Raw genomic sequence first — 25,566 nt, 5'->3', positions numbered from 1 at the left:
TGTTGACTGAGAATAATGCAAAAAGTTACAAAAATATGTTTAGACTTCTTTTTTATTTTAAAGGTAGCTTAAAGTAAGGAACATGCATTATGTGACTGTTCATCACGCAGTTATCTGAATTTAAGCACCACGTATTTCATGGTCTAGAAGTGGAAGGGACATAATTTACATTAGTAAATTATGTAAAATGTAAACCCTGATTTGTTTCTGTAAAACCCCTTTTGTTTACATTGCAATTTTTCTTTTTTTACATGAAATTTTTTTATTCTGTACATTCTTTTTCATTTCCAAAGTAGGCAGTCTTTTGCTCATACAGAAGTCCCGTGAACCATCTGCTGGACTGAGGATATTAGATAAAGATTGGATTACACGAACAGTCACAACTAGAAATCAAGAGGTGTCTGACTAATCAAGTTCTGGCTAATTCCCATTATACCTGTTTGTAACAGTGATCCGCAGCAGCCTGCCTAGTTTGCTGGAGACCAGTTTTGAATGAGGGGCCTCTTTCATCGGGTATTGTCCAAAAAGCTAAAGGCAGGAACACTCCCTCACAGCCCGCCTTTTAGTTTCACACTGATGTGTCAAACACATGATGAACTTCCTTCATTCATGGCTGCCTTTCGTGATCCGAGCACAAAAAAAATGAGTTAACTGAACTGGATCGAATTAGCTTGGTGAAAACCAAGAATGTCTCTATTTAACGAAGTGTGGCGTTAATTTGGGATATCTTTCTTTTGGGACTGTTTCCTCATGTTAGACAAGATATAGAATAATACGGCCTGACTGCTCAACTGAGTGACTTTCTGAAAGGTTAAAAAAGCAAGATCTTTCATTGCCTTGAATGACTTTATAGTTTCTGTGAAATAAGTTCTAGGACTCTTTCACAGCAGCAGCTTAAAAGAAAAGCAGCAGTTCTGACTACGAAAAGTTACGTTTGAAAATCAGAAATATAAATCACTGGCAATACGGACTAATTTTTTTTTTTTTCTTTTAGCTAAAAAACCTGCAATCATTTCCGTAACGTTGCGGACATTGTAAGTGCAATTACAAAAGAGCACATCTGCGTATTTTACATGAAGCAATTTGAATATACTTGCAAAAAATGAAAAACTGTTAAACAAAATATTCCCCAATAAAAACCCAAACCCCATGAATACTCTTACTCATATTTTAAAGAGATATGTAGAAAATATACTGCTTCTTAAGGAAGAAACAGGTGCTGAGATTGCATATAACATTTTTTAAATCCGACTGTCTGCTAAGTAAGGTAGGAGCTCCACGGCCCCGCTGAGCCCCGCAGGTTTCCTGCCAGCGCTTCCAGCCCGAGGTGAGCGTGAGCAGACGCAGGCTCTCACCGCCGTACCCATAATTCACTGTCAGAGGACCACGTAATACCTCAAAAGAAAATACTGTAAAATTATGAATGCCTACAGTTGGGGGAGTTGCATGTTTGGTGTATTGAAATTCATGAGACCGTTCATTTTTTAATTTAAATTTCATCACAAAAATACACCCCTAAAGTTACCATCTCATTTGATTACTGGCAATAGGTTACAGAAAACATGCCTCTAGGACTACAGCCCACGTGCTGTACAACCATCGTAAGCCTCCTTCGAGCAGCCGTTTTCTTGACTTCCTAAGAGCATTCTGAAACCATTGATCTAAGCAATTATAAAAAAAAAAAAATGTCTTTTTTTTTTCTGTGTTAAAATCACAGTTCATAGTGATAATGCTAGTTATAGTCCCATCTCTGTTTTTTCCCCAGGGTCTGGTAAATTGGCCAAGAACTTTTGCTATGGAAGCATGAAAAAACTATGCTCACAGCTTGGGAAAAAAAAATTTCTTTTAGCTTTTTTCTGAGTGCAGTTTTCTGTGAACAGTGATTGTAAAAAAAAGCGGCATTGTGGGATTCTATAATTATTGTTTCTCAATTATGCCCAAAGTAAATTTGCTCAGTTTACAAGTAAAAGGATGATTCTTTTCTAACAGATGGACCTTCTGCCAACTCACACTGAGAACTAAAGTCAAACTGGGTTTCTCTGGCTCATTGTCATTAACACTGTGTGTAACTCCCAGGTGTTATATCTGAGTCTAACGTGTCCTTACTGGAAATACTTTCCAACCTACACAAACTGGCTTGACTACTCCTCTTTCTGCTCACTGAAAAGAGCTTATCTAGCTTCTTGCTCCTGCATCCTGCATCATCCAAGGAATCAAGTCATTATCTACCTCTTCCACTTATCCAGACCGGACAAGAAGCCCCGTTCTCCACCACTGCGGAGTCTCACGTGCCCCAAGGTCAGGTCCCAGGTCCCATAATGATTTTTAACAGAAGCTCCATGGGTTGTCTTTTACAGCTAATAAACTTTCATTCACCTTCAAGAAAGTTAGGAACTAGTAAAAAGGAGGTAAATCGCACCAGCACAGATTCAAAATCAGCTGCAGTAGGATCAGGCAGGTGACGCTGACCAAGCAAGCCACCCAACTTCTACACTGCCCCTACCCCACTGTAAGTAGAATAGACTTCAATCTAGCACAGAAATTAGTTGCGTCCCCCATTCCACTCATCCGGGAATTCAATTACTTTCCTTAACAGTTACTTTATATCAGATATTTTTATCAGGTTGTATCATATCCCTTATTTTATTGCACCTTCTTCTTTACATGGGCATTTTTACTGAATAGTAAAGATGTTTGAATTTCTGGGGTTTTATTAGCTTGGATTTAAATTTTAGCTCATCTGAGATGAGAACCCTTCTCTACCGCCATGTTGCTGGGGGGAGAAAAGTGATGAGAAATAAAAATATTAACTAATAATAGAGACAGACATACTATAATGCTGATTCTGTAGACTGTTTTGGATGACTATTTCATAATCATAGCAAGCATATTATTTTATACTTTCTTGTTATTTTCCCTAGTTAAATACATTTCATTAGAACTACATGAAACTCTCACATTTTTTCATAACACCTACTTTTTATGAGGTAGTTAAATACTTACATTGCATGCTGATTACTTGCAGTTTGTATAGAAACTTCAATACAGTGGAGTTGAGTTCAGGATGTATCACAAGCTCAAGTTTATGACTGGAGCTTGTAATTTTGTCTTTTGAAGTGTGATAGTAGTTAAAAATTCAAACATTAGGTCTAGTGGCTGCTTAAATATTTAGTTTCTAAATGCCTAGAGATTAAAACAATGTTTAAAAAAATCCTTCCTATAACTGATTTAAACATTTTAGTGCCTGAACCATTTACTCTGACAACATAATGAATGGCAATCGGGCTCCTAAATTATGCTGTATGGAAAGCATATTTTCCTAAGGAACAAAAGCTTTTTACTTATCTTTTGCTATTCATATTAGTTATATGATCATCGTACTATATATTATTAGAAATTAAAACTAGGTTATTTACATTAAACATTACTATTCAAACTATTGAAATCTTCTACGCTAATTTGACATCCTGTAAAATATCCATTACACCAATAAGCTCAGTATGAGCTTTCAGGTTTTATCCTTTAATATGGAACGTCTGTGTACAGGTAATTAGCAAAGCTCTACCATGTTCATTTTCCATTAGAGTTGAAATATCATTCCTATTCCTACTTCTCGGTCTTTGGACTGATTATTACATTGCTGTCCTGGTTTCAGCTGGGATAGAGTTAATTGTCTTCCTAGTAGCTGGTACAGCGCTATGTTTTTGAGTTAGGTATGGGAAGAATGTTGATAACACCCTGATGTTTTCAGTTGTTGCTAAGTAGTGTTTAGTCTAAAGTCAAGGGGTTTTCAGCTTCTGATGCCCAGCCAGCGAGAAGGCTGGAGGGGCACAAGGAGCTGGGAGGGGACACAGCCAGGACAGCTGACCCAAACTGGCCAAAGGGGTATTCCATACCATGTGACGTCATGCCCAGTATATAAACTGTGGGAAGTTGGCCTGGTGGGGATCGATGCTCAGGAACTAACTGGGCATCGGTCGGCAAGTGGTGAGCAATTGCATTGTGCATCACTTGTATATTCCAATCCTTTTATTATTACTGTTGTTATTTTATTAGTGTTATCATTATGATTATTAGTTTCTTCTTTTCTGTTCTATTAAACCGTTCTTATCTCAACCCATGAGTTTTACTTCTTTTCCCCGATTTTCTCCCCCATCCCACTGGGTGTGGGGGAGTGAGTGAGCGGCTGCGTGGTGCTTAGTTGCTGGCTGGGGGTACACCACGACAATTGCTTATGCATTTTTCTTTGGATTCTCACAAAACGTATCAAAACCTTGAAATATTAGGATGCAATTTAAGTTATTACCAACGTACTAGAAACACAAAAGAAATGAATAAAATCACAGTTAATGAAATTCAGAAACTTAGCTTTCCATACAATATTATTAGCCTGCTGTGCCTGGCAATGCAGACATCACTTTATACTCTGAGAAGGAATGACTGTCACGTCTGGCAGCTAAGCAAGTATGGAGTAAGCGTATTACCATTTATTTCCCAATCAGATTCTGGGGAACATCACTTAAGACACTTCACTATATAAATTGTCCTGCTGTCAAGCCATGCTCCAAGGCCTTCTGGAGTTTGTGTAACCCCAGGAGGACACAAAAAGAGTATCAGGTTTTGTTGCTATCACTCCATTTCTTAATATTACTATAAAGTCTCAGGCCAAGAGTTAAGAAACTGGATGAAAAATCCTGAACTTTCAATGTAAGACACACTTCTTTTGCAAATCGTTTGTTCTCCAGTTACATATTCTTTACATAGACTACTTTGGAAATGATCTGTTCACGAGTATACTGCTGCACTCTGTGGAGCCCTTCAAAGAAGGCAGAAGGCTCCATGAGATAAAGAAGTTATGGTTCCAGAATATGGTGCTTGAAAATGGTCCTCAACAACACGCACTTCAAGGAAGTTGCCTTTTCTCTTGTTGCTCACGTATATCTCAAATTTAGCACAGTAGAAACATGACAATGCAACTATATAGAAGCACAGAAACTTTCAGTTAACTTGAAAAATTTAACAAAATTTTGGCTTTATGTATAAACACCTTCATTTTGAAAACAGACATGAATTTGGATCCACAAAAGGCTGGTGACCAATTCTGAGGTGTCTGATACTGCTGGAGACAGATCAAGGGAAGCAGAAGCATACAGGGCTGTATTCACAAGCTCTTCCAGAACGCTAGCCTTCTCCTTCCAAAAATTTAAGAATCTTAAAACAATGGCACTTGTACTTGCACACCACTGGACACATTAGTCATGCAAATCCATTTATTATTCAGGACTTATAAGACATTCTAAAATCAAGTGATCTCACAGAGTGTACTCAACTGAATTTTAATTAAAGTTTCTGGGAACAAACAACAACAGTTTTACATAAAAAGTTAGTATTTTAAAGCATATAAATATTCCTCCTTTTACTAGGCAGTTGTGCTATGGCTAAAAAACTAATGAAGTTTTATTCTCAAGAGACCACTAAAGAACTGTTATACTAAAAGTTGTGCCAGCACCTCCACTAGAAGACCCTACTATTAGAGATCTATAAGTCAACCAAAAATATCAAAGAACCCTAAAGTAAAATCTTATATTGAAACTTCCAGAACCACTTTTGAATGCTTAAAAAAATACCACTAATTCTTAGTTCTTATACTGAAACAGGGAAAAAAAAAAGTTCATTAATTTTACATAGTTTCTGCATTTATTAATAAAGAAACTGAGTATAACTATTTAATTATTTTTCTCTTAAAAGAAAATAGAACAGGCAGTGCATTTCCCCATGGGACAGATAATATGCCTCGTGCATCCACTCAGAAAAGATTTCACATTCCCTAATGTACACCAATAGACAAGGACAGCTTGAAAAAAATCTTGTCATGCAGCCAGCAGGATGAACTTTCAAAACAATGTTCCTAAGACAACTAATTAGGAGTAAGTGATTGCTGGTGAAGAGTCTGCAAAAGTCAAGATTAATACTAAGTATTTCTACAATATCTCTCTCAGAATTGATTGCTCCAACCCACTCTAGTAATGTCCCAAATACTGTGACCATTGCTTTGTAGTAGCTTTGCAAAAGATTTCATTATTCTCTCATCACATGCGGTGATCTTTCTAAATTGGATGATAACAGCCCTGGCAGGACAGACTAAGAATCCTTGCATGACTTCTGTTCGTTTTGTAGTTTCCCTTTACCTCTCATGTACCCGTAATGTATTTGTTTTGTTGAAATAATGCTCTGCTGACAGCTTTACCACACTGAATTAACAAATATTAACAGTCTACAGTATAATTAATGCACTGTCATAGTCTATCAATATTCTACCTAGACTATAGATAAACACAGTTGACTAGAGATAAGTCTAGTCAAATTTCAGTAGAGAACTGAAAAAAATCCTTTCATTTCAAGAAAAGCAATGCAGAAGTATGCTGTTCTTAAAATAAAACATGCTAACACTGACAGGGGAAACAAGATTCTGAAAATAGCATAGTTCACTTGATGTCATTTTTTGACTAACAGAGGAAAAAAAAATATGTTAAAATGTCGGAACAGTCTAGCAAGCACAATAATAAACTTTTTAGAGATTAACATTTCTGAACAAGGCATATGAAAATTAAAAATAGTGAGTTGTATTGTACACTGGAAAAGGATGACCTATTTGGTAAAGAAATATACAGCCATTACAACCCTTTGCTTTGATCAGGCAATGTCTCAGGTTCATTCCAATGGAGCTGTGGCCAGTAACTATGCCTCAGGCACATCATATGCAACAGGCGAGATCGAAACCATTTAACAGCCGTTTATCTTTTGACGATGTTGAAGTTATTGCACTAATAACTTATCTTCACTATGGTTTAAGCTAACAGGTTTTACTTTACCACTGCAGTTGACTAGAGACAGGCACCTGCTCTACTAACATAGCTCAACTGACAAGCAGTAACCTAGAAAGTCAGGGTAACACCATGATTTTGCAAAAGCTGCTCCAACTGGTTGACCATCACACACACAAACTTCTAATATTTGCTGAAACGTAACAGACATCAGCTGTTCTTTAGACTTAACAATTTCACATGATCCAAACACATCACAGTTATCAAGAGCCTCATGTTTTCATGGCACCTCAGTGTTTGTTTTTTTCCAAATCTAGTAATGAACACATCAAAATGCAGAGACACTGCTTATTTCAAACATTGCATCCATTGGGAAAAATGAAACTGCAGATACTGATTTGTCTGGAAGAGGCAACACTGGAGAGGCAGGCAGCTCTAATGGCTATGTGTGATGACAGTATGGGGGAGAGAGGCTGAAGAAAATAACCACATTCGGAAATGACAGACAAAGCAGAAAGATGCAAAAGAAATGAGTTTAAAGGTTGGGTTGTTTGGGGGTTTTTTGAGTTGCAATTTTTGAAAAAGGCTGAAGCAGTAAAAGAACACAGAGAAAAAATTAAAAAATATTTTTGTATTTTATGCTCCAATTGACCAATAACTAATTTTATAAATATTAACATTATTCATAATTGTTACAGTGAATCCTAAGAAGATACATGTTTCTTTGTCCTCCACTATTCCATCTTCCACATTGTTTAGAATGTAACATATTTATTGCCAGAACTTGAGATAAAGTGTAACCGGTATGTAGGCACAAGCTTTATCTTCTTTTGTCTGAGTTTAACAATACTTAGGTCAGGAAAGTGCTACTTTTAAAGGTTTTTTTAATGCATCTCTCTATATATGTGTACATATATGTATACACAGCCACACAGTTATATTGTTTGTGTCTATGTATATATGTTATATATATAACGTTAGAAAGTTCCCAAACACCTGTCAATTCAGTTTCCCAGATCTGGAATTTGATCAGACTAGTAACAACCTGTCAGCTTTAAATATTGGACTATTTGTTTCCCTCTGTCCAGTGCCTAAGATCTTGTTAATTACCTAAACTCTCTTTCTGTAGGTCTTGTTAATTACCCGTCTCCTGTCTCAGAGGACCTTGTTAATAACTTGTACAATCTCTCTAAAAAGGTCCTACTAACACATTAAAATTAAAGATGCTTTTCTTTTAGCACTTGTCAAGTGGTGTAAATTGAGAAATTTTCACATCAGTTTATTAGCCTACTGTAGTGTATTTTCCTAAACACAAACAATTTCAGAGAAATGATGCATAAGGTTTGGTCACGGCACAAAAAAATCTTTGTTTTCCAGGAGTACCCTCAATTTCTTTAACTGTGTTCAATACAAAATCCACGTGGCTCCTGACTGCAAATTAACCTCTTGAGAGCCATGACCATAGCAGTAATTGTAAGAATGAATGCAATTTAAGATAATATTAGGTAAAAGTTTCAAAGCAGTGGATTAAGAAGTACAATGACAAAACTATCATTGGTAAATGCTGGCTAAAAATACCAGACTTATTGTGCACTTAAAAATTCTTCATTGGTTGTACGATATAAATCCTCTGGAGCTAACAGGTTTTGCAATATTTGCAGAAACAGCGTTTCTTGTTTCACTATGAGACTGCAGCATTTTTAAATTGTCAAGAAATCAGCTCATAAATATCTATATTACACCTACACCAGACAATAAAAAAACCCAATCTTAACACTTATGTAATACTGTAATACCGTATCTATAAAACCCTTAAAAAATACTAATTTATACACTCAGCATTTGTAAGAGGTAACAAAATATCATCCCCATTTTACAGATCAGGAGCAGGGAGACTAAGTGATTTAGCCAAAGCCACGGAACAAGCCTTTGCCAGAGCAGAGGTTAATAGAAATTAGGGGTCCATATTTTGTGATTTCCTGACAACTAGTATTATACACAAACCAGGCAGGTTTTGTTTTGCTTTTCCAAAATACTTCTCAAACCTTCTTGAAATAACAATAATAAATAGTAGTAATAAAAGTAAATAATAATTTTCAAATAACCCTGGGATACTTCTTGCTTTTAGGAAAAAACCATCCTGTAACTGTTGCTGAACCATTTCTACATCTTCTGTATCAGCAGCTGAAAAACATGTGGAAGATGCATTTATCTTCATTTTTTTAATTAGCAAATAAGAGTAATTAGTGACAGAGTATGCACACAGCCAGTTAGCACTTAACAACTGGTTGGGGGAATGGCTATTCAGCAGCTCTGTTCTGCAACTCACCTAGCCATCAGTTAGTGATGTTGTTATGAGCTGCTGTCCTGCACATCATTACTGCTTAGTCAACATTACCAAACACAATTAATTAGGATGCACTTGAGCCTGACCCAAAGCTCACCAAAGTTGCTGAAAAGACTCGCACTAACTTTAAAGACATAGGTTCATTGGTGCCAAGAACGTGACCTTCACACTCTGCACATAAAGGAGTTGGGTTTGGTCATTTTTTTTGAGGGTGGGAAAAGAGGGTTGCTGTGGGGTTTTTTCCTTCCACTTTGCGTTATCTCCAGCCTGGTCCCATGGACTGACCACCCTTTTCTGGCTACAGTGTGCTCCTTTCAGTTGAGTTTCATCAGACAGGAATCCAGTTCACATGCCCCAGGACCGTTCCATCACTCAAACAAAGGTTTAGCTAAGTGGGGTTAACTGGGAGATCCACCTGCAGAGCAAACTCCTCATTCACACCAGAACACTGATTTTGGACACACCTTAATAAAAAGATACTGCCTGGTTTACTTGTGGAAATGGTATCCATCCAAAAGAGCTTAATAGCATGTTAAGTAAATAAAAACCAACTCACAGTCTCAATTCCCTGCGTATGCTTTCTGCATACTGAATTTGTTACTCAACCTCATTTATTTTGTGCCCACAGATTTATACAATTCTTTCTTCACAGTATTACTAGTTTGAAAAATTAAAAATGGATTCTATTCAACAAATCCTCCACAGATAAAAGGTAAACTTAAACTGTAAACTTATTAAATATGCACATTTTGTATTAGTTTCTACTTCAAAAGAAAATAATTGTACAAGATACATTTGAAAGAAAGTGAACTTATTCTAAAAGATTCTCACAGAACATAATACTGGAGCATATAAAAACTGAGAGCTTCTAACTTAAATTATTGCGTGATAGATATTATTCCATAACAGCTGTCTTCTAGAAAAGGTCAAAATGTTTACTATTTTTGGCTTTTTGAAAATAACAGAATATCTATTTGTCTTATCAAAAGTTTATGTTTACATGAAAGTCAAGAACTAGTAAAAGAGACTCATACAAAGAGGGGGAACAAATGACTAGAGTCCTTCTGAATGAGGACTGTGATGAGCTTTTTAATTACAAAATAAAGAAAAAAAAGTCCATCATGATTACCGTTAAAGATTTATATTTATCAAGATCTGCTGCATTCAAGAACTTCAAAAGATTTCACTACTTATATCTAGCATCTGCCTGAATACATTTTTTCATTTAAAAAAAATTAAATGCTATGTAATTTTAATTGTTATTTAAATTACTTCTCTTTAAAGGAGCTTATTTAAATGGAAGTTTAACTTCTGACAAACTAAGCTACAACCTAACCTTACTCTAATCTAGAGAAATCCTTTATTAAATAAATAATATTCTAAGACTCTGTCTGTAAACATGTTATTTAAGACTCTAGGAACTGACTTGACTCATAGAAGACGCTAAGAAGATAATTCATTGAAGTCTGCATGAGCTTCTAGCAACCAAATCTTTTCTATAGCAGTTCCATTTCAGTTCATTTATCTAATTCACATCCGTGATTAGTTTTGTTAAGAAAATGATTATAAGTTTAAATCAGGGGTGCATGCATTCTAACCTATGAATAAAACTGAGTTGGGATACAATAAGATCAATCTGTTGTAAAATCTTAAAAAACAAGATAACAAGAAACAAATTACTTTTTTTTTTTTTTTTAAGAAAATACTACTGTGTCATTAATTAAGGAATTAATAGACAGGGAAAAGGCAAATTTATTAGAGCCATGTTTTCCTTTAAAATGGTGATTTATTTTACAACCTTAAAATTCCAGTTTGGAGCATTTTAATTTTAAATTCAATTTCTACCAAATTTAAGTCATTAAATAAAAATTAATCATTACCTTGAAAAAAAAAGACTTAACTTCTGGCATTAATATACAGGAAAAAAAATGAATAAAAGTTACATAATTATCTGCTTAAATATTTACCTATTGGGAACAGTGTATGGGGGGAGAAAGAGGGAGGGAAGAGGGGGAGCAAAAGAAAGAGGGTGAAAGAGAAGAGTATATCTTCCTCACTAGCAAACAAAAGCCAGAAAGGAAACAAACTGTGGGACACACCTGGTTTTTTTAAGGAAAACAAGTTAACTGTCGATAGACAAAAAAAAGATTAAAATGGATTATTTAAATCAAAGTTTCTTATCAGCCTCTGTAACTTAATTTATTCTGCTTAGCACATAAACTGCTGCCTTGTGCAGTGACTTGAATTCAGCAAAGCTACAGTGAGCCAAATGAATTCAAGCGTGATAAGTGCCCATGTGGGTGCTCCAATTTAAAAACAGAATGGTCTTTAACTCTTGTGCTTTAATGTATAGAACCTAAATCCATTTTTCTCTCAAATGGTGACATCCAGGATTTGTGTTCATTACTCACATTTTCTTCACTCTTATTTATTCCATTTCATCTTTCCCTTAGACTTAAACCTTTCCCTCTAAAACACTGACTTTGGACAGTGTAATAATTAGCAATGGGTGTTCAGTGAAAGCAGAAGACTTTCAGGAAGAACCAATTCTGAAGTACGAACAAGGTCTCCCAAAAACGCAAGTACCCAAGAACATTCAGAGTACGTATTAGTAATATAAATGTAACTTCAAAATGAAGTAAGAAAAGACCAAACTATATAAAAAGTTCATAACTTTTACTTAGAAACAGATAAGCAATGATATAAATGTATATAAAGCATAAAGATTGTGTTCCTCAACACTTCACATTTTCATTTATATAACATGTTCAAGATATCAGATCGAAATACAGCAAAAACCTACCTTGAAGATGGCAACATGCTTGTAGGCTTGAAGTTTGTCATAAACGGATTAGTCGAATCATAATCAAAACTCTCCTGATGAGTTTCACCAAACGCACTAGGTGATTTCAAGTCAGTAGAACTGTCTGATCCCCCATTGCTAAGTTTATCTGACCTCTTGCTATCTTTTTTTCCAGTCACTCTTTCAAAAAGACTAACTTTCTCTTTTTTCTCTTTTTTAATTTCTTTTCTGATTTCAACAGGTTTGGAAAACAGACTTATGTTTTGATCCCATGTTGCTGGGCTTTCTTCAAATGGATTCTTCTGTCTTGGCAGTGTAGCAAATTTTTGGGGTAACGAAGCACTCACATTCGTAAATGGGTCATTTTGTGCTTCAAGTGCAGTTTCATCAACTGTGCTGTCAAGCTGGTTCATTTTAGAAGTATCAACACTTAATGTCCTTCTATGTGGAGATTTTAGACTCCCTGCAAACAATCTGTCATTAGTATATTATCAGCGAGATACTATAGCATAGCTTATGACATGCAGAGAACCCATTTTAGCTTAGGTCTAGAAGCTTTGCAACCGAGTCTCAGTTCAAAACACTGCTGAGTAAGCAAGCTATTTAAAAAAAACAAACAAAAAAGAACAGCTATGGCCTTGACTTTGTGATTCAGAAATGCTTATGGGTAGACACTACAGCAAACTTTTGTTTCCTGTGTGAAAACTAAATTCTACAAAGAAGGCAGCTGTGACTAGTATGCCATTCCAGAAAGCGACAGTAGTCTACTGCTGCGCAGTAACTTGACCAATGCAAAGTATTTTCAGTTCTTTGTATAAATCAGGTTTAAAACTTTGGTGAGAGTTTTCAACTTTTTAAACAGAATTATTTTTTACAAGACGTTATTTTGCCTCCAGTTCCCTCTAGAATGCAATACTTCAGTACAACATACTCTCAAATGAGGACATAAGAAGAAAAATGCTAAATTACCATAAATTATGACCAATGTAAGTTATTTCTTATGCTCAGAAACAGCAGTTATGAGTTACCACCAACTAATGGTAGTGAAAAAAAAACCCAGGCCAACAATAATTCTTAACTTTTTGGCCTTGTAATTGCTTCATAAACTAAAGAAACAGACTTTTGAATGCTCTAATAGCAGTGAACTGTAATTATAATGGTCACGAGTTTTACTTACCACCTTCATCAACGGAACCAAAAGAGTCTAGCTGACGCCTGAAAAGATGAGAGTAGCCAACTGTGCTGGATTTCATTTTTTCTGAGTAGACATGTGAGCCTGTTAAATCTGACATCGAATGAGCTGAGGATAGCCGCTGAGGTCCCAAAAGGAAAGGTTTTTTTGGTTTTGATTTCATCTGTACTTCACCACTACATACCTCTATGTTTGCATTAGGTATGTGAGTACTTGGGATGATTGCAGAGGATGTATCCGAAAACGTCCCATCATTTTTTCGACCCTTCATTTTGTCTTTTAGTTTAGCAAAAGGGGATTTGGTTTTGTCCTTCATTGACAAATCAAACATACTTGCTGTCATGTTATTCCTCATAAACTGAATATTGACCTTTATTTCTCCTCTGTCTTTAGTTCTCTTCCCTTGTCTGGACTCTAGGTGAAACCACCTTAAAGGAGAAAAAGAGCAAGTTAAGTTGTGTTTTCTGGAGGCTAGTCATTAAACTCTGGTTAGTTGGTTAATATATCTGGCTAGTATAATTTAAAATATGAAAACCAAATTCCGTATCAAAAATTGAAACACTCCTGTACTGAAAAACTTCTTTGTCTATTATTTGTTTTTGAAAAGAAAACTTAAAACTAAGCAAGCACAAAGCTCTTTGCAGTGTTCACGTGTTTTGAGAACCAAACTCAACTCCATGGAAGCTTACTAAACTTCATCAAAGCTAATGGGCTCACATCTGCTCACAAAGGAGTATTTGTATCTAATGTTAATTATAAATACAAATACATTTTGCTCTGCTATTTAAAAGAACACTTGATATTTTTCAATTGGCCTTCATTTAACAGTGATGTATATAATCTGAATGTATACTATGTGGCAAATATTTCATCTAGTAACCTTTTCTCCTTTGATTTTGCTCCAGTTTATATGCTAGCAGACATTTTTCCCCTTCCTTCTAGCCACTGGTTAAGATTTATGTCAACTGCACTAGCAGTAGCAAAGAAGTATCCGAGACCCCTGAATAGTCAACCATCATTTCTGTTCTGCACCTGCAACCCCTACTGATGTTGACGGTAACTCCACAAGCGCCGGTGGCAGAACAGCGAGCACGTAGGTGTATCTAACAGCCGACCCTTCTTTTGCAGGTCACCAGGAGGATTAACTTCAGAAATATTTCCACAGGCTTTGGAACCATGACATAAACCCCCACTCCTTGAAAAGAGATCAAAGGTGTGATCATCTGTTTCAAAAAGCCAAGCGTGCTTCTTTGCCAGGTCCAACAAAGGCTTTATCATTATCCAAGTGTCTTATTCATTCCCTGTTGTGCTCCGCTGTCCCTGCAGAATTATGGCTCAATCCTCCTTCCACAGCTTCACCTAAATGAATGACCAAAAGACAACCCCATCTCCAGACCCATCATCAATAGCCTTTTCCTATTTCAAAAAGGGCACAAGGGCGTATTTCAGATCCGCCAGCTCCAAAGAAGCGCTCTAAACCCACTGTCAGGAGAAATGCATGCACACATACTAACACAACAGTGTATTATCATGATGAAGTAACTTTTGAACTGGAGACAAAGAAATGAAATTGCCTATCAGCACAGATGCAAAATTGATTATGCAGTTATACATACATTATTCAATACTGCCAAATATAGAAAACAAGGTCAGGAAAGGAGAAAAATAACCCTCAATTTCCTTTCAGATTTCATAAATATTTTTAAAGGTGACAGCTGAAATCAAATTTTCAGGCAGAGATACTATTTTTTGAGTTGTGAAAATACTTCTAAAAGTGACCCGCCAAATAAATAATGAAATGATAAAGAGTATTATGACTTTTTTTGTTGCTTTGTGATGTCCAAAAGGTTTTATATCCCATACCAAACCAGAATAATTGAGAAATATCAGACCTTCTTTGTCCCAGTACTGGACAACATGAATCCAGACCAGTAGATCCATAAGCTCAAACCAGTAGGACAATTAAACCTTTAGGAAGAAAGCTTTTCTTCTCTTGTGAGGTAACTTCATTTACGTATTTTAAATGAAATGCAAAACCTGAAATATGTTATGTGTCTGAAGAAGATGGATCATTTTTCCTTTTAGTTAATAACAGTTCACTTTCTGGTAACTGATTCCAGAAACTCTTTAATTCATCTATAGAGTCATTACAGAAAACACACACAACAGAACCAAGAGTAAATCTTTTTTGTGACTTATAATATCGCAAAAACTAGAAGACAAGATAGCCCATTTCCTTTAAAACTCTTCTTTAAAAGAAGATATGTTCATATATTCTCTTAAAAAAATAAAAATAATACACAGCCATAATGAGCAAGCTCTTGCTTACAAATCTCCATCAGACAGGTCTTGCCCATGCAGAAAAAAAGCCCAAACAAACCAAAAATCACTTTGAAACTAAGAAAGTCCTCACCATGATTTCTTAGACAGACACTAAACATAAATAAGGCTTATAAGTGTTTTAAGAGGCTTAATAGGCAGAGAGGACCTCATTTTTTGACATTCAAATTTAATGGTTCAGTCTACACTGTAAGAAAAGATACTCCCCTTCTCCATCTCCCCCCCCCCACCTCACAGATCTCAAACATTAATACTGTATCTCTGATAATAAGATTGCCGAATTATCATATGTTTCTACTCAGGAATTAGTGAAACTTTAAACAGATGTATGACACTTGCTAACTTGTTTTAGAACAATATCAAGACATAAATTCTTAAGCTTTTGCTGTGTGGAAGAAAGCCTTTTCTTTTAGAACTTAAATTAACTCAATTATTGACGTTGTTATCATGAATCAACAACCACTCGGTGTCACTATCAGTACTCACCTGCTAACGGCATACGTCCGCATACTATTTTGACATTCACCAGGTCTGAAGGACAGAATTCCAGCACACAACTAATACACTGCCTTTGCAGCCTGTACATTTGTTTTCAAAGTAGACTTTGAAGAACTTGACACTAAAACTAAGTTCAGCTGGGAAAACAAAGAAACTCACCTTACCCTAAGAAGAGAACACAACAGCATAAGAAACTGGACCTCATACCTGCTGGGACCACGTTCAACACTACCACTGATTCCAATAGAATTTAATCATAAACTCTTTACTCCAGCAAAATTCCTCTGGAGTTCAGTGGAATTTCTATTTGAATAATGATTGCTGGATTAAATCTTTGTATAAAACACAGATATTTAATTTTCATAGGCATTTCAAGGAGGTTTCTTTGTTACCTTGGAGAGTTTATCTTGTTTTAGTTATAATGAAGGTTCCATATGCTTCAGCTCATAACAAGACAATATGAGAAGCAGACTCAAATCATGATTTTCTTCAAATTCAAAGGCAAATAATTACTTTTTTTAAACAGATGAGAACAAATGCAGGCAATGCATTTGTGTGGAACTGCACGTGAATGAGCAACTGAGTCTGTAAATGTTTCTTATTAGAATCTCTTTCTACAACACATGGGCGTGAGCAACAAATAGAAAAAACAGTGCTGTATATAATAGAAAAAAGAATTGGAAAATGAAGTCCACTGTTTTCAGATAACAACATTTGGGTCCTAAAATACTGAATTCCACTATACCACTGCCAATTTAAAAAATTGTAATGTATTATAAAAGCCAATAAAACTTGCTATTTTGGTTTTGTTTACAGTACTTTTAGCCACAATAAATGCTCCATTTGTCAGGCTGCCATAAGCTTATTCTATAGAAAGCCTGTACAAAGTAGGAAAATAGCCAATAACATACACGAACAAAACAGGGTGGCTTTTATGAGAGCAGATGCCCTTTTATTTAATAACCAAATATTACATCCAGTCTTGCAGACAGTCTTTATTTAAACATACCTTGTACAAAGTCTGGCAAATTTTCCCAACTTCAAAGGAAGCCCTATTGCCTTCTGAATCACATTCATACTTCTTGCTCTCACCTTCAAATGTTCTGTAGGACAACGTCCTCCATACACCCTCTAATTTCGACTTTTCCCCTATGGTTTCCATCAGAACAACGCTTGCTTCTTTTTCTCATCTGGTTTTGAGTGTGCTAATGGGCTTTGCCTGTCTTGCACAGGTTTCTGATCATTTTTATTTTGTAAGTATTATATAAATTGCCACTCTGTATGCTGACAATTTTTTGAACCCGTAAAGAGAAGATCAAGATTCAAGGCTGAATAGGAAAAATCCTGCTACCCAGTCAGCCCTGAAAAACTCAACCCTTATCTGAATAAACATGGCTATTTTCTAACCGTGACAAAATTACTCAATTTTGGCAATACCTACAATTAGGGGTGGAAAAAGCAAACTCCCTTATTTCTGAGAAAGACAGTAACCATCTTCTGCAATTCTATTAAAGTAAATTTTGTAGTATTAGCAGTGCTGAACCCTTTACCTTAGAGAAGGGAGACAGGAAGAGTGAAAGAGAAAACTGAAGTAAGTTACTATAAACATGCAAGTTATAAAATTCTGGCTTGCCTATTCTATCTAAATAGCTAGTGATCTACAAACATATTTTCAAAACAATTTCTTCAACTGTTCTTTTCCTCCCCTTTTTCTGATTTCATTTTCTTCCCATGAACTTGGTTTTCCAACTCTCTCTTCCTTATATACACTATTCTCATTGCACCTTCATCCTGCATTTAACAAGTATTTTGAAACCAGTATCTTGTTTCTTTTCTTCAAATAGCAGGAAGCTGATGTCATGGTGTCTTATCCTCCAAATCTGCCACGGAATTTGACAGTTCCAAGTCTTAGCCTGGTCTCTTCTTTTAAGAAGTATCATTCAACCTATCCTGCTCACCATTTAACAGGGAGCAGGATAGGTTGACAATACCAGTAAGAAAAATAGTAACAGTATGGGTAAGAAAAAACACTATGTAATCTTAATTACATTTTAATTATATACTTTAATTATATACTATATACAGCCTCCAAAACCACTGGGATACTTGTCTACCAATTTCAAAAGGAATTAGAAGACTTCTAGCTGGCACATTCAACCTGTGCATGACAGATGACCTTCTGACTCCACCTTCTTGCCAGTGGCGAAGATGGAAACTGCTAAAGGAATTTTCCCACCCATTTTGCTGCTTCTCAAATATGCCACTCTGCCTTCACTCTACCAGTAAATATCTATTGAGCTGATATAATTTGCTTTGCTGAAATCATCAGATTGCACCCAAAGATTTTTGCAAAATCTTGATTTTAATTCAAAAATTACTGAAGGAATTCTGCAAAAAGCCACACAATCATCACAGTATTGACAAGGCTTCTAACCTTGATTTACAGGTAAAAATCAGCATCCTGATCTGCTAAGCAACTTTAATCTGCTACACAGTGATGAGGAGAATTTTCTACACCAGCAAAATTACCCCTAAAAAGGACCATCAAAATCCCAATGAGAGAACACATCCATCAGCTGCCACAGGAAAGTAGTATTTCATCTTAGATTATGATGTTCAAGCGAGATACACTGAAGAAACTCACTTCACAAAATCTCACTAACATAAACATCCATAGCTAATGGATAAAAAACCAACACCCAGAGCCCAGAACTGTCTAACATTTTGATTAGCAGCAAATGCACTTTGAAAAAATGCAGAAGTATGTTTTGTGATAAATCACTCAGATACTATGCCGAGAGACTGCCCCAAAAGTCAGTAAGTAGGAAAATTAAGGCAAGGGGCAGAGCACAGACTACATTGTATATGAGGGGAAATGAAGAAGAAAACAGATTATTTATTAAAATAAGTGATGACATTTGCAAAGATGAATGCTATTACTTTCTGGAAGCCAACTGAAATGAGATATACAAAGTAGAGTTTAAAAATAAATACTACAGAGTGACATCGTAACACCACAATACATATGGGAACTGAGACATATCACAACACCCTTACTAAGGGGTTAGCTAACATCAACTGGAATCACAGTAAAGTGGTCTTAGTTTACTTATTATTTTGGCTAAAGACTATGTGTGAAAACTTTTATTTTAGAAACAAAATAACTGAAGGTATACGAATTAAGGTCAATTATTTCAGCTGAGCGTGTGTGTGCACAGAAAATGGGAGTACTTCAATCCAGATGGCACTCAGACTCTGACTGAGAATTATGACTTATTCAGAGGATGTGCTTGCATTTGTTGTCAAAATGTAAATGCTGAGAATATTACTAGATAATGTGAAAATATTGCTATAATCCCATAAAACTACAACTGGGCGCAACTTTTTGTTTTCCCCCATAACTACCTTTCTCTTCTGTTCCTCACTACTAACTTTCCTTCATTCTTTTTACATTTCCTGAGTAGTACCGCAAAAGGAACAGCACAAATCCATATGGATCCTCCAGGCTGCTCATTATTTCTGTGCCTTTAACAAATTTCTCAGTTACTACTCTTCCCACTTTTGACTAGAGGGGAGTAAGTTTTTTTGCTTTAACCACAACATCTAGGTAATTTCTGTTACAGCCTGCCATTTCCACTACTATTTAGTTTTACCACCAAAAATCATCTAAAATGCATTTTTCTGGTTTAAATTTAAGATGCAAAATTAGTAAATAATATTTATAAAGCGTTATGTTTCGTAGAATTATTTTTAAAAGGCACTATTCATTAACAAGCATTGAGCCCACGACATACTATCTATTTACTAGGTGTTTGCTTGTTCACAATTCAAGTTGTATTTGAAGCCACCTACTTGAGCACCTGCCTCTTGCTTATGCCGCTACAGAGGACAGGGGCCAGGGCAGAAGCAATCAAAGGGGGAACCTGTCCATACACAAGAGGGAGGCTGCCAAGAAGGAATTCACATTAATTTGGAGGAAGCCACACAATTTTCATATCATTCAGGAAGCTCAGCAGCACCAAAGAATAAGTGCTTACAACACAGGGGTATTGATCGTGGGCAATCATTATTCTTTTTGTTTGTTTGCAGAGAAGCTGTTTTTGACAATTTTATATGGACTATTTTATATGAGCGATGTAAGCAGAGGAGAAGTATCTTAGGTAAGGCCGAGATTCCTTCACTGTATTGTGCTCAAGTAAGAACTTTTTACAACACTGCTGCAATTTGGGTTTGGGGGTGGGTGGGTGGTGTGGTGTTGAGGTATTATAGAAACCAGGGAGAAGGGGAATTAAGTCACAAATAAAAGATGTCTCCTCCAATAAAATTTCCATAAGAAATAATAACTCTACCATCACCTGACCTCCTCAAATTTATAACATTCCAGACAAGTGTTGCATCTTAAATCAGCTGAACGTACAACACAGTTAGCTCTTCAGGAAAGCTAATAAAAATGGACAATAAATAGAGTGGATTAGAGAACAACAAGGACGAACCAAATGCTGATGAAATAAGTAACATCATGATGAAAGCTAACGGAATTTGTTCTTCTATTGCTCTGTTCATTTAGCACAGTAGAGAAAAAAACCTAAGCATTAAGAAAAGTCCTTAGGAAAATTAAGTCATTAAGAAAAACTACTGAAAAATACTAAATTAAGACATGTCAGTAAATGAGTATTTTTTTATTCCATGATCACTCAAAAATTTGTTTTGATGTTGTGCATTGTCAGATCATCAGCAGTATTAAGGCAACTATGAATTATAACTGAATTGAAATTATTACAAAAATGTATATATGCTTTAAAACAACACATTAATTGATCATCATGTACATTTAAACTGCAAGAGCAAAAGAGGTATATTTATTCTGCAACAGCAGACCAAAAAAATTGTCATGTATTTCTCAGGATGAATTAAAAAAAAAAAACCACAAGATCTTACTGCAAAAAATAAAAACCATGTCAGAAATCTAAGATCTGAAAACTTACACTAAATATACTTCCAATAAAGCAGTATCTCCCAAGCTTTTTGAACTGTTAAAAAAAACTCAGTAAAATCTCTCAGCATCTGCAGCGTAGTTTTCAACTCTGGAGAAAAGAGCAGAAGAAGTAAAAAGAGCCTGTCCATTTCCAACTACAGCAGAGATGCCAGAGACATAAATTTACAAAGTTAGCACAGTGTGATGGGCATTTTTGCACCAAGACAGAAAGAAAATTAACTAGGATCCTGCAGATGCTTTGGCTGAAGTCTCTGGAAGAGACCAAGTAAGGGACCATCTGAGACACATCTGGATCTAACCGTCCCAGGAATTTTCACTTTTAAGATTTTGAAAAATCATTAGTTTCAGAAAGAAAAAGGACATTGCATGATGGTGCGTACAAAATTTTCACTATCAAATTATGGTAAACGTACTGCTTTGTTTCATTAAGTCCTGCGCCAGAGCAAGTTTACTAGAACAAAGACGCGCAAATCCTATCATGAGGCCTCTCTCTGAAAACTTTACTGCAGAGAGTATTTTTCTTAAGATATGACAAGTAACAAAAAAAAGCTATACAGAAAAAAGGATTATTTTTCCCTAACATAATGTTTCTGAAGCTGCAGTGAATTTTAAAATTTTTATTCCAAATTTTAAAATGTTAAATAAAAAAATAAAAAAAAAATACAAAAAGCTGAATGTCACACACCCTACGGTCTTCCTAGGAATTCAAAATCAGCTGGTAGCCTTCACTTCTCATACCTCCTTACTAAAAAAGCACTAGGGAATTGCTGACAGGGTTCAGCATTGTGCAGAATATTAAATATCTTTTTTGCAATACCCCGGTGACTCTTGAGTCTGTCTCTTACAGCACCATATGTACAGCTGTGTTGGAAAGAGGAAGCTATTAAATATATTAAAAAGTAGAAATATTACCAATAGACACTTCATCAAATAACTGGATCTCATTCATCCCCAAACAAAGCAAGAAATGTTAAGGTTACATCAACATAAGAAAATAACTCTGGATTTAATAACACCACAAGCCTGTTGAACATATTTGAAAGTAAAAACATTGCTTAATAAAACAGATTAGTGTTTCTGAAACAATGAATATAGCTTTCAACCATCAGAATGCTTTGGTAATAAAGACATTGGACTTGGTCTTGAAAGGCACTGGGTGTCTCAGTTCCCACACCATAGTCACGGCTAGAAGGTCTTTGGGTCCAAATATATCACCCTCAGTTTACTGCCAACACAGGACTAGGAATATTTTGTATCTAAAAGGATTTAATAAAAGGAAAAAAAGAAAGAGCGTTTTGTTTGAGATCGCATTTGCAAATATATTCTTGAAAGTTTGCCCTCCTCCCACATATACGTACAAATATTGCATCCACGTCTCCAACTAATGCTTAAAGGAGACAGCAACTACACACCCGCATTGCACAAAGGCATGCAAGTAGAAAACCATGATAACTTCACAAAAACATCTAAACACTTAAGGACTCAGAATTATTTTTTCAGAAGTGAGTTTCAAAAAGGACATTTTCTAGGTTTCTAAGCACCTAAAGACACCATTGGGAAAACGGGACTTTCAGTGGCTCTTATCTCATAACAATTTAAACTGGCATTAAGTGAGTATGTGCTGCCAAAAATCCCACTAACCACCTATCTGCACTTTTACATGTATATACGACTTTTACAAGTACAGCTGTTCGGCTCTAGAAGCCTAACACCCATCAACTTTTAATAAGATTTGCAATCTTAAATGCTCAAGTAACTTCTGAAAATAGGACTAAGGCTGTTTGTAAAAATTTCCCCATAGGCCCCATCTTGTGCAGTACAGCTCGCAGGCAAAGCACGGCTTTCTTGGGGAGCCCTAGTAATTTCAGCAGTGGCCTAGGGAAGCACTGCTGCATGTTTACATAGCATGAGCTCCTCTCTCACACTTCAGAGAAAGAAATAAAAAAATAAAGAACACCTATGAAGCCCTGCTAAGCACAACTTACAAATTTTTGCAATAATTTCGTAAGACTCCAACACCACTTTTGCTAAAATTGGTGCAGAAGCGTATAGTTCCTCAAAGGGAAAAGATGTTTTGTTATTCACAGTTTTTTAATTTACATATTTTCCTCCAGTTTCTGAATACAAATTTCTACCTAGATTTACAAAGTTTTTACAGTTAGCAGAATTTCCACTTACTTCATTCACCTTTTTTTCTGTAGAGCAGCTAGGTATTTAAACTAAGGCAGTTGCCTACTGACTTGCAAGATAATTACAACTGATGATTAAAGAATATTTAAGATGCATGTCTAAAGAGCACTGAAACTTCCTGAATCAAGTGTAAATAGAAATTAAGACCCTAAGGCTACAGGCATTACCATGTATTGCATCAAGATAACTGGTTTGTCCTTAAAAAGATAAGCAATTAAAAAGTATAATACTTCAGACCATGAACCCACAAGAGATTCTGCAGAGACACATTCTTTCCTATTATATGGTTATTGAACATACTGTTTTGCTAAAGATTTAGTTTACAAAAAAAAAACCAGCAAAACACCACTAGGGCAAAGAGAGCCTTGACTTGTCTTTGGTGCTCCTTCAACCTCAGCCACTGCACATAAGCAGGACCAGGTTTTGAGACGGTTGCTGCAGAAACAGTTGTCTTATCAACTAGACCTGGCTGGTGTTGCTGTACTGATTTCCGCTTCCAGCTGCTTGCTCTAACTCTGCTGGAGGTTCATGCCTCCCCAGCACAGTTAGTGACAGACAAACCATGCCAGCCTCCTGGTCACTCTGATGCAAAGTCCAGCATCTTACCATAGATCCAGCATCACTAACAGAAGAAATACCAGACTTTAATCTTAACAGCTGAGCTTTGGGCACAGGAACCTTTTTACTCCACTGAAGAGACACTAGAGGAGGAAAGGCACCTGGGGCAGGAACTTTTTAACCACTGCAGAAAGATTTGTCAGCTCTCATACATCTCTGCCTACATATAGCTAGCTTGGAGGTCTCCATGCTGTTCTCAGACTACTTCTGTGGGACAAGCACAGCTAAAACAAACACAGATCATATAGTCACAGGCATGCCTGCTGTACGCTTACACCTACAGTTTATTCCCATACACTTTGGAGAATAAATTACACAGGTACCACATATCTTCGTGCAACCGTGTCCTAAGTAGGAATTATAACAATTTTACTAATTTAGTTGTAAAACCCAGAGAGTTAGATACGTTTACAGTTCAGCCTAATAAACTGCTGTGATGCTTTTCTTTTTGCATTCCAGTGCCAGAATTTGCTGGCAAATGGCCAATTTATTTGACAAAGGCTTATGTAGGTAACGGTAGAGGTTACCACAACAGCAGAAATTTCTCTTCAGTCTTCTCTGTTGAGGCCTGCTGTATAGAGCAGCCTGCAGGATCGCGGCCTAAGACTAATCAGGATCAGAAAAGCACTGCACTGCTGTGGTAAGCCTTCATTAAGTGACGGTTCACTGACCACTAAAACATAAATATAAAACATTTAAAGACACTTGGTTGCAGCAACTGAAGGAAAACATTTTTAAAGAGAACGACACCAGGCTTCGAGGGAGTCTGAGTCTCGTACATGGTTCAAACTGAGGTAGGAGTTGAATGGGCATATGGCCCTGAGCAGAACGAAAAAAAAACCTTTAGAAAAACAGACTGTAATGAGTTCATGTTGCACACAAGAATTTGTCAAAAAATGTTAATGTTATTGACAGTCCTTCCCCGTGCAGGGCAACCACTGTGATTACAGTAAACTTCTCTCTGGAAGAGGTCAGGCCACAATGACATGACTGCATACGTTAGGGGCTTTGAGCACACCACAGGAGAGAGAAGCGTCCTAATTTCATTTCAAAGTACATTGATACTAAGGCTACTATTTCCCACCCTCCCAAGCGTACAAGGAATACAAATTATGATGAAAACAACCAACCACGACTTACTCTGTTTTCCGTCTTTGCTTGTCCTCAAATATATCATTCAGACTTATCGCCACCTGTCCCAAGAACTTGTCCAGCCCCACCAGCGACCTGTGCATGACAATCAGGTACAGGATGTATTTTTCTGGATTCTCCTGCATGAGTAATCCAGGGAGCTCGAAGGAGGCCTCTTCTTTCCAGACGGGATCCAGGGTCTTCTCAGCCACCGAGGTGGAGTACTTCTCCTTGCCCAGCTGTATGATGGTGTAGGCATCGTTGCTGCCATTTTTACCTTTCGGCTTCAGGCCTTTGGCTTGCAGGACCGTCACTTGCACGTGAGTCGGGAACCACTTCTGGGCTTGCTCTGCCAACATCATCTTTGACGGATCGCAGCAGCAGCAGCAGCAGCAAACACCGAGTCCGTAAGTCTTCGAGTTCCTGCCGAAGGGCACTTAACGGCGCAGGCACCTGCCAGGGGCTCGGCGCGGTCCTCCTTCCAGCGCTCCCCGCCGCGGGTGGCCCTCGCCGGTGCTCAGGTCCCCCCCTCCCCGCGCAGCCCTACCCGCCACTCCATGCCTGGGGGGCCGCAGGCTCCCCCCGCACCACCCACACTACTCCCCTCCCGCCCCCGGCCTCCCCCGG

At 36.8% G+C, this 25,566-nt stretch overlaps 1 protein-coding gene across 1 annotated transcript in view; it reads right to left on the bottom strand.

Annotated features, from left to right (window-relative positions):
* Positions 1 to 25,484, bottom strand: part of RAB11FIP2 (RAB11 family interacting protein 2 (class I)) — a 29,976-nt gene extending 4,492 nt beyond the window's left edge. The window contains exons 1-3 of the mRNA XM_010564701.1: positions 24,949 to 25,484; positions 13,152 to 13,594; positions 11,975 to 12,437 (exon numbers count right to left, since the gene is read on the bottom strand). Of these exons, the coding sequence (XP_010563003.1) occupies positions 11,975 to 12,437; positions 13,152 to 13,594; positions 24,949 to 25,301 (1,259 nt within the window). The 5' untranslated portion in view covers positions 25,302 to 25,484. The remainder of the gene's footprint in view (positions 1 to 11,974; positions 12,438 to 13,151; positions 13,595 to 24,948) is intronic.
* Positions 25,485 to 25,566: the final 82 nt, after the last annotated feature.

This window comes from Haliaeetus leucocephalus, unplaced genomic scaffold (genome assembly GCF_000737465.1).
Source record: "Haliaeetus leucocephalus isolate CR32 unplaced genomic scaffold, Haliaeetus_leucocephalus-4.0 Scaffold184, whole genome shotgun sequence".
In the NCBI taxonomy this organism is placed as follows: Eukaryota; Metazoa; Chordata; class Aves; order Accipitriformes; family Accipitridae; genus Haliaeetus; species Haliaeetus leucocephalus.
The sequence above is the reverse complement of the archived record's forward strand: the minus strand, read 5'-3'. Positions and strand labels throughout refer to the sequence as shown.